Genomic DNA, 10,460 nt, shown 5'->3' on the forward strand with positions numbered 1-10,460 from the left:
AAGAATCATCTGAGAATTCCATGATGATGAATTCTCTGTTCGCGGTGAGAATTGCAGACATGGTATTTGTCTGTCTGGAGTAAAGTCCTGCATGGTGATGGGTTCAGGGACATAGGCCTCTGGATTCTCTTGCTTATTGTGGTCAAATTCATCAGGATCTTCACCACCATCACCATCTTCTTTCTGTGGATCGTCGTCATTTGGTGGATCCTCAAAGGTGAAGGGACATTCTTTCGAATCATGTGACAAAGATCCATATTAAGAGCAGAAATTCCTGAGTCGTTGATAGCGGAAGTTGAGAGTTCACTATCAGCAAATTGGAAATTCCTGTGAAAGAAAAGAAGCATGTCGATACTCCAATTGATACAGATTCTCACAAATTCAACAAGATTTGCATTCTCATTAAATTCCACTATAATAACAAGACAAAGTTTCTCGCCAATGTAGTTCACCATTGCAATCGTTAAATACTGAACTAGGATACCCCTTACTTGAATCTATAAGGGTATGAACTTCATTGTCTCCTCAATGATGTTTGGATACCAACGGTGGACTGTGAACATCCAATCGTTAAAAGTCCATGGACCACGGCGGAACACCAAATTGAGGGTTTTCTCATATTTGAAGATGAATATAACTTTACCAATCCCTAGAACTCTCCCACGGCAGGACTCCATGAAACCCCAAAATTTTTGGCATTTTGCCCATGATAGCGCGAACGTGTTGCTCTTTTGGATTCAATACAGAGACTATTAGAGAGTAACAATTCACTTTTGCGGCTTGACCACATAATTTCTGGTGGGAGGGAAATTGGAGCATCACTGATTCCCAAATCAAGATTCTAAAGTGTTTTCCTTATGTTAGCACTCATGTTTGTTCTATGGAGACTGTCAGAATAGAGAAACAGGAATTTGTAAGGATTAAACACACCATGATCGATTATAATTAAGGATCCATGACGATTTTTTCTGACGATTATCAATTGTAAAAGTCGGAAAATAGAAACTATCAACATATAATTGTAATAGACAAAAACCGCCAAACTCATAGAAATTGTTAGAGTTTGTCGGAAAAAAAACTCTAAATCGGAGAAGGTAAGGGACAATTTAAAAATCGATCATCACCCAAAAAATCGTCACGAGAGACAAACATATTTTTTAGCCTTATTTTTCTGTTTATTGGTCTACAAGAGTAAAATGACTGTCAATATTCATTTATAAAAAAAAACAAAGTCATAAATATGAAACACGAAAAAACTGTCATTTATCCAATAAACATAAATATTTAAATAATTTCATTATATAATTCATTATGCAAATTTATATTATGCAGTTTATATTATACAATTATACAATACTACCGATGAGAGTTTAATCTATACATAAAGTCAATCACCACCACTCAATTAACGTACAGAATTAGCCAATTTGTGAACGTTGGCTAAATTTTGAGATATTAAAACTAAATTTGGTAGGTGTGTTAAAATGTTTTAAATTGAAAATGATATAATAACACAACCTTAGTATTATATATATATATATATATATGTATAAACTGATAAATTAAATTTTGAATACTTTAAAGAGTTTATTATACAAATAAAGTAGCATTTACTTAATTCATAAGTTTAAGCATATGTATATATCTGTGGTTTCATTTAAAATTTTATAATATATGAAAGAATTGTTTGGTGTTAAAATGAATTCAATATGCTGATAATGTTTTATTTTTTAACTTAAAAATATAATGCATTTAATATAACTTAAAAAAAATGTTTGGATGATATATATAATTTTTGTAAGTAAATATATTTAGTAATTAGTATTTGGAATTTGAAATGTTTGGAAAGAAAGATAGCAGAGGTTAAATATTTCCAAAAATACCGCTCTAGATGATATTTTTAGAAACAACACTAATTGTTACCATTCATTATTATACTCACCACTCCATATTCATAACTCTCACTCTCACCACATCAAGACAATGGCTCTGGTGCTGCCACCAACAAAGATAAACTAGACAAAACTCCAAAACTCAACAAGTGAAATCCCCCTCAAGTACTTTATTACAAAAGCCAATAAACCAAAGCGATTCAGTGTTGTTCTACTAACACAGATCCACAACTGATTCTTGCTCTGCTCCTATCGTTCTTTTGTAAAAATTCTTCTCTTATCCATTGAGTTTTCTCAATTTATTAATATATTATATGTAAAAAAACACTTATATATAATTATATATATATATATTATTAGTTGGGGGAGAGCTTGCCTGGTGTCGCCTTCTTCTCTCTCTAAGACTTGTGCTTAATTCACGGACATGTGAGGATACTTGCTTTTGCCTCATCAAAGGCCATGTTATAGCTAATTTACTTATCTCTTCTCTTCTGAGCCCTCAACTCAAATCTTCAGAGATACAACAAATCAAGAAAGTGACAAACCAAAAAAGAACAGGACAAGTCTTTTTGGTGTTTCAGATTACAGAGAGAGAGAGAGAGAGAGAGAGAGATCAGTAAAAAAAAATGTGGCTGCTTTGTGCCCTGATTTAAGGTTTGAAGTAATCTGTGTATATGGATTCTTGAACTGGATTCAGAATGGAACACAAATGGCAAATTGATCCTCAGCTTCTCTTTGTTGGACCAAAGATTGGTGAAGGAGCTCATGCCAAAGTCTATGAGGGAAAGTAAGCTCCTTTCTTCTTCTTCTTCTTCTTTCTCATTTTCTGGATTTGATTTAGTTTCACTCTTAGCTCAGCTGATGAAAAGTTTGGATTTTGATTGGTGGGTAAGTGAAGTTTAGTGTTTCTTCTATATGGGTATGAAGAGAGTGCTTGTTTGGTAGACTCATTCTATCTAGATTTGCCTAGTTAAATTGTTGAAATTGGCTATGCAAAAGTTGTGTTTTTTTAGTAATGGATCTCTACTGTTTTTTGGTTGGTACGATCTGTAAACAGATACAAGAATCAGACAGTTGCTATAAAGATAGTTCACAGAGGAGAAACACCAGAAGAGATTGCAAAGAGGGATTCAAGATTCCTAAGAGAAGTAGAAATGCTCTCACGAGTCCAACACAAGAATTTAGTCAAGGTTCTGTTTTCTTCTTTTGAGATCTATGGCTACTGTTTTTGTTTTTTTGCTTATTGTTTTTATCAGTAATGGTTTAACATGAGTCATTTGTTCTCTGAATCACAGTTCATTGGTGCTTGCAAGGAGCCTGTAACGGTGATAGTTACTGAACTTCTTCAAGGCGGTACACTGCGTAAATATCTGTTAAACTTGAGACCAGCCTGTTTGGAGACCCGTGTGGCTATCGGTTTTGCGCTTGATATTGCTCGTGGTATGGAATGCTTGCATTCCCATGGGATCATTCACCGTGATCTCAAACCTGGTAAGCAATATACCATTCTTTTTCTCTTTAATGATCTGCTTAAAATATTTGCAAAACAACACCTTGTTTCATGGAAACCACATGCTCATCAGATCTCAATCACAAAGAATCTTTCTTTCTTTTTTAATTGTCTGACACCACACACGCTTCAAGTTCTTTTAATATTCTTCTGGTTAGGATTAGATTTAAATCTTTAAGTGTTGGTGGAGACTTTACTTTCAGAAGATGGTGTTAAAGGAGGATCTTTTGTTCTGTTTTGCAGAGAACTTGCTTTTAACTGCAGACCACAAAACAGTAAAACTAGCAGACTTTGGATTAGCAAGAGAAGAGTCATTGACTGAGATGATGACTGCTGAGACGGGAACATACCGATGGATGGCACCTGAGGTTCTTTACTATAGACAGATCTTTTTAATTTTGTTTGCTTCTCTTCGACGACTTAAAAGACAATCTTGGTGGAATATTACAGTTGTACAGCACAGTAACACTTCGGTTGGGAGAGAAGAAGCATTACAACCACAAAGTCGACGCTTATAGCTTTGCAATCGTTCTCTGGGAGCTTTTACACAATAAATTGCCGTTTGAGGGAATGTCGAATCTCCAAGCTGCATATGCAGCAGCCTTTAAAGTGTGTAACACTCTCTTGTTTTGCTTCTTTTAGCTAAACATTACTCTCTTTGTTTTGACATATATGCCTTCTACAGAATGTGAGACCAAGCGCGGAGAGCTTACCAGAGGAGTTGGGGGACATTGTAACATCATGTTGGAATGAGGATCCTAATGCTCGGCCCAACTTCACACATATCATTGAGTTGCTACTTAACTATCTCTCTAAGGTTGGATCTCCGATATCCGCAATTCCACAACGGATTCTTGCTTCGAAGAACACACTACTGCCACCGGATTCTCCTGGAACTAGCTCTTTGATGGCTAAGCTTGATGAATGTGGGGAAACTCCAAAGGCCAAAAGCGAAGACAAACGAAAAGGTTTGTTTTTCTGCTTCAATCAATGTTATTAACGTTTCTGTTACAGAGAGAGTGGTTTAGGACCAAAGATTTGGTAGACGAGATCACTCAAATTTATTGATGTAATAACAACGTCTTCCCCCATCCCATATAAACTCTATATGAATTTAGCAAAAAGTTCATTTATATAAATAAAATAGTTATGTAATTGTAATGAATTAGAAAGTAAAGAAAAAGTTATCTTAAAGAGGCTCCTGAATAAGAAAGTTTGCAGTTCTGTTAAATCAATGTACCCTTTTATATTTTTCTATCTCCCTCTCTTATCAAGACTAGAGGATTAAATTAGTCAACTCTTCATTTTCCACTTCTTTTTAATTGTTTTGATGTTTTTCATCAATTGGTATCACAAGATATCAACTTTTGAAACGGTAAACCAAAGTTTGATATCTCAAATGCTACCAAAACAAGTGAATGTTATGTGGCTTTGCCAAAGCATGTGTCGTGTGCTTCATAATATAATCAGCACTGCTTTCTTTCCTCGGAGACTTGTTCATCTTTTTTATCACCGAAGTTTTCAGACCCTAATTTGTTAAGCAAATCAATGGAAAGTAAGTTTAGCAAGCTACCATGAACAACTAATAATCCCAAATTCCCAACTAAGTGTAGTTCAAATTCATTGAAAGTAAGTTTAGCAAGCTACCATGAACAACTAATAATCCCAAATTCCCAACTAAGGGTAGGTCAAATTCAGACAGACTATGAAGCAAATTAAAAACAAAATGCAAATCAATTATACGACCATCAAATTATATTTTTTTGTAACTTTATCTTTCATTTCAAAAAAAAAATGCAAATCAATTATACAAAATCAAAAATAATACATAATATAATTTTATGTGTATTTTCTTAAAAAAAAAAATACAATAATATATATTAAAATTGTAAAAGTGGACTTGAATTACTCATCGCTAGAATTTCACTTTGAAATGATGATAGTTTAACAAAAATATTATAATCACACACTTCAGTTAATTCACTATGATATTTGTAATCACATATACTCATTGTTACATGACAAGATTTGTACAAATTTTACTCTCATATATATATATATATATATATAGCCTGCCTAGGAACAAGAACTTAGCTAGTGTATTCTCTTCAATTGTCCATAAGTAATAAAAATGTGATCAATCAACTAGATGTTGGGTTTTCTTTGTCCATCCACTGTCATTACTATTTCACAATATTTTAAGTTAAGCCTTGAATTTCTTAAGGTCCTTTTTGGTCTCTCTTTAGTCATGTGGGAAACCGCTTCCTCAATTGTTATTCATGTGTGTTTTTTGCGTATAGTAATATATATATTTGACGCATAGCAATTATGATTATTAGTTACTACCAAAGGGTCTCAAAATGAAATATTGTGATATTTCCAAAGTTATTTAAAAAAAAAAACCAACCTAATTAGGATAAACTTATAAAGCATCTAAAACATTTTCCCATAATTTTAGGCTTTTAGCAATATAAATCTTTACAAAGGTAATCCTAGACGTGTGTGCGGCTTCGAATCTTCCATCGGCGAATAAATTATAGAAATTGACTAACTCTAGATGTGTCACGTACATATACTGCTCCACCATATAGCGACAAATAACACCCATAGTAACACACTTCCGTCCCCGCATAATTTACCAGCTAAACTCCATGCATGAAAAAGTGATGGATAGAGCAATGTCGACAAAGGTTTGGGTGAATTGTCGAACATGGTTCCATGTGTTAATAACTCATGTTATTGGTAAACATCACTCAAATTATTGATGTAATAACATCTTCCCTATCCCAAACACTTTTAAGTAGAAGTGAAGTAAAAGTATCTAAAAGAGGCTTCAAGTTCTGTGAATAAGAAAGTTTGTACTTGTATTAATTATACTTATTCTTTTGTATTTATCTATTTTTTTCTTCTCACCATTGTCTTCCATCAACTCCATCTTTGTCACTTAAACATCAACTCCTTGGCCTGGCAAACACAAAACTATTATGCCACCAACACCATCTTCGATCTGATGGATTCAATCTATTTTGCTTTATGAAGAAATCTAAACACTAAAGAGAGTTAGTGAACCCAATGATTTTAAATACAAACATTAATCGAATAAAAAAAATAAATCTTATCATTAAATTTACACCAAATTTAAGCATTTGATCTCATTATCGCCACCACCATCTGGTTCATCTGATCTCATCATTTTCATTAGATTAACTCATGATCGTCAGTTCGTTACCACCATCTCATTCATCAGATCTGATCATTACCACATTCACAAACTACATGTGGTCCTTGGTTTAAAGGGGAGATTGTTGGGATACAATCTAAGTCCCACATCAAAAGTTTGAAGAAACTATCATTAATATATAAAGGATTAGGATAAATTCACTAATTGTCAATTGGTTTTTAGTTTGAAGCCCAAGATAAGCCTAAATTTAACATTGATCACTTGATCTAATAAATTTTTTGATATATCTTTATTTTATTGTTGGAAGTATGCATAACTCAACACATATATTCTGGTCATGGCCTCAAATTTTTGTTGCCAGTGTATATTGTTTAGGGAAATACCACAACACATAATGCAAAGTTGCAAAAAAAATATAACGTTTGTAATAATGCAAAGTTGCAAAAAACATAAAAAATGCCACAGTTTTTGCAGAAATCATAGTTCCATAATTTAGGAAAACAAAGTTTTATGGTTTTGGCAGAAAATGTAACATTCTCCAAGCTTTGGCGTGAGAATCTATAAGAGGAAAGTGCACACTTTGGTAATGCTTTTCATGTCTATATGTGATTTTTTACTACTAAAAGGTTATAATTTTTAATCCTTAATATATTATGGCACAATTTATATCAATTTATTCTAAAAGGCTATAAGTTAGTTCTCTATTTTCTTTTTGGTAAGCAATCTCTTACTTGATTGGTGTTCATTTTTTCTAAATCAAATGATATTACTAAGTAAAAGATCATATAAAGATGATTTATGTTTTAGAAATTTGTGATTAAAGACCATAGCAGACACATGCTTGAGTTGTAATAAAAAGAAAATTGCAATGAAAATTAATTTGCCCCCTCAGTCTTTGACATACAAAAAAAAACTCCCGCTGATGAGTGCTCCCTGCCTTATTTTGTCATCCCAAAGATTTTGGTCGAGTTAACCCACTTCTCGAAGCCATGTCTTGCGTTTTCGATATATGCCTCCAAGGTAACTTGTACTTTCTCCAAGTGTGGTTTCCCTATGGTCATAACTCGGCTTACCTAGAAAAATAAGACAATGGTCACAACAATGTTTCATGTAATTTCAAAAGAGAATAAAGATGGAAACATATTAACCTCAAGATAGTCGTATGAAATGTCGAATGCTTGGATGAGATGTAGGGTCAGAGCCTGCTTACACGTATGGAACAACTTGATGGACTTATCGGTTAAGTATTGAACGTTTGGCTCGAGATAAATGGTTATTGTCACATACGCATCTTTGATGCTTGGAATCCATTTCTGTGAATTCAAAAGTTAATAAGAATAAAGCACAAAGAGTTTCTCTTTTAACGGAAACCAAAAACTTCCAGGGTAAATTCTGAGTCCAACATTAACCTTTTGAAGAGTTTGGCTAAGATGTTGATTCCATAGAGTCATAATATATGCCTGAAACCATTGAAAAAGAGGGTCTTATAAAGATTAATCACTAAGATTGTATCGATGTCATGCACCTTGTTTTAGAATTACCAAAGTTTTATTTGGGACTAGACCAAACTTAGACAAGAGCCACTTCCCATCGATCTGAACACAAGGCAAAAAAAAATGTAGTAAACTTTTGGATATATACACCAAAACTCAAAGACACAATGTTTCTTACATTTCCAAGCTTTGAGCTAAGTTCCGCAACTTTCTTATCCGCGATTTCAGCTCGAGTTTCCACTTCGAGACTCCTCTTGCGTTGCATTTCCACTTCTTGTCGTAGTTCAAATATCTACCAATGCAGAACTGAATTGAGGTAACAAAAAACAAGAATGAAATAATACACAACTCAAACTACAAAAACCAACCTGTTTCTGAAGTTCATAAGTGTTTCCTTCTTCTGCTTCACTTGCGTGGTTCACTAGATTCTCAGTCTAAATAAAGCATAGATAATTAAATAAGTTTCTTCTACATTCATATTTTAAACAAATAAATCAAAAACAGAGATGGATCTAGAGGTCCTCTATTATAGAGGAAAAAATAGGAAAAACCATTAGAAATGCTCTTATATAAATTTAAGGGGCTTCTCATCTTTTCTTTAATTTTTTTTGGTAAGGTCTCATCTTTTCTTTAATTACATATATATATGTTAATCTACTTTTAATAAATACTACTATATAAATGGGCAATTTACATTATAACTGTGATTGTTTTGTATAAAAATTCAATTGCAAATACAGTATGTGCGTTGAGAATTATGCAATTGCGTTACATTTACAAAATATATGGGCAGATTAATTACAGTTTTTCAATTATTATTTTATATAGATGAAAATGCACATTTGAGGGAGTTAAAATGAAACATGTCGTCCTATTAACATTCCATGTGTCAAATTAAAGATATTTTGCATGTTTTGATGAATCAACTCTTGAATATTGTGTCGTCCTAACATCCATCTAATCCGTTTGCGAGATTTTATAGTTCTCTTTTCTTTTTGATTAATTTAAAATATCTTAATTATATTTAAGCAATGATTTAATTTTTTGAAAAAAAACAAAAATCAAACAAGATGGGAGGTGAAATATGATGATTAAAAACCAATTCAACTGGATATGAATTTTTTTTTAATTCAATTTGATTGGGTGTTAAACATGTTTCCGTGAAATTATTAAAGGATTTTGGGAAAAGATAAATTTGAAACTAATTAAAATCATTTAGTCATGTAAACCAAATCTAAAACGAAATTGGTAAATGCCAAGAAAGCGAACTAAAACTATAAGAAAAGCTAATTTAATTGAGGCTAAAACAAATAAGTAATGTAAACAAATTATCAAAAAAACAAAAAAACAAATGAGTAATGAAAGTGAGCCGTCAAGGATTTTGGATAATTGAGTATCATATTTTTTGTCGCAACTTATTGGCTAAAGAAACACTGAGACAAGTCGATGAGCATGGTCGGCAGGCTTAGCTGATGGTCAAAGTTCTTGATGACTGAATTAGGCTTCTGTGTGAATTATATGGGATATTGGGGTGTGAAATCGAGAAGTAAAGAAACATAGTAATGTCAGATTAATAGATCACTGGAGTTGACTTTTGTATCTAAATTGGCACTCAGTCAATACAAACTTTGTTTCTTTTTTTTTTTTTATTAAACTTAAAAGAAAAATGGCTTAAATTAGACATATTTGAGGTTTTCTTTTACATATTGATCATGTTTGCGCGTTTTTTTGGTATATATTTTCACCTTCCCTACGATGCTCTCTCAAGACTAGATTTTTTGTGTTGTCCAGACTCCAAACGGATCGGATCGTAGGCTAAGATGTAAACTAAATAGTGCTTTTAGATGATGAGATGTGATGTGATTGTTTTGGTGTAATCTCATTTGACTTTTAGCTGATATCCTTTTGGTCAGAGGAGCGTGCGCTTTGCCTTACAGAAATGGGCATGTTCCTCCGTCGTACGAAAGAATGCAAAAGGTGAGCATAGATATAGTATTGCAGCTTTAAGAGCCTTTCACTACCATATACGGACGTAGGACATGCATGCTGCCTGGAGTATGTCTGGAAGACTGGAATATTAAATAATTTGTTATCATCTAACAGGTAGTTCCGGCAAAACATTATCCACATATGCTTATTGGTTTTGGTAGTTGAAAAATCCACAACTATGATATATATATTACACACCTATGATTCAGAATTATAGAGGTGTAAAAGCTATTAGTCACAAAAAGAAGGTTCAATTGAACCGAAGTGTCTTGCTCATTCCATACATTATTTCTAAAAAGAAAAAATCATTCTCTAAACGATTAGTATATTTTCTGAAGGATTCATAGAAAAAAAGCGGATACAATTAGAATATGTAGAGTATCTTATAGCGATGT

The 10,460-nt window shown here is 32.9% G+C and overlaps 1 protein-coding gene and 1 long non-coding RNA gene across 2 annotated transcripts; one reads left to right on the forward strand and one right to left on the reverse strand.

Moving 5' to 3' along the window:
• Nucleotides 2,098-4,567, forward strand: LOC104725527 (serine/threonine-protein kinase HT1-like). Its single transcript, XM_010444197.2, has 6 exons — nt 2,098-2,679; nt 2,950-3,082; nt 3,188-3,383; nt 3,646-3,770; nt 3,853-4,011; nt 4,088-4,567. The coding sequence occupies exons 1-6, from the start codon at nt 2,591-2,593 to the stop codon at nt 4,400-4,402; spliced, it is 1,017 nt and encodes a 338-aa protein (XP_010442499.1). The 5' UTR covers nt 2,098-2,590; the 3' UTR covers nt 4,403-4,567.
• On the reverse strand, nt 7,864-8,199 carry LOC104725528. Its single transcript, XR_757925.1, has 3 exons — nt 8,125-8,199; nt 7,993-8,043; nt 7,864-7,896 (listed from the first exon to the last, which is right to left on the reverse strand). It is a non-coding gene; the product is annotated as an uncharacterized LOC104725528 (long non-coding RNA).

This window comes from Camelina sativa, chromosome 11 (genome assembly GCF_000633955.1).
Source record: "Camelina sativa cultivar DH55 chromosome 11, Cs, whole genome shotgun sequence".
In the NCBI taxonomy this organism is placed as follows: Eukaryota; Viridiplantae; Streptophyta; class Magnoliopsida; order Brassicales; family Brassicaceae; genus Camelina; species Camelina sativa.

Bases quoted from the DNA above. Each gene is read 5' to 3' on its own strand.
- LOC104725527 (XM_010444197.2), top strand. From the start codon at position 2,591: ATGGAACACAAATGGCAAATTGATCCTCAGCTTCTCTTTGTTGGACCA. The intron at 2,680-2,949 runs GTAAGCTCCTTT...ATCTGTAAACAG, and splicing joins GCCAAAGTCTATGAGGGAAA to ATACAAGAATCAGACAGTTG. The intron at 3,771-3,852 runs GTTCTTTACTAT...GGAATATTACAG, and splicing joins ACCGATGGATGGCACCTGAG to TTGTACAGCACAGTAACACT.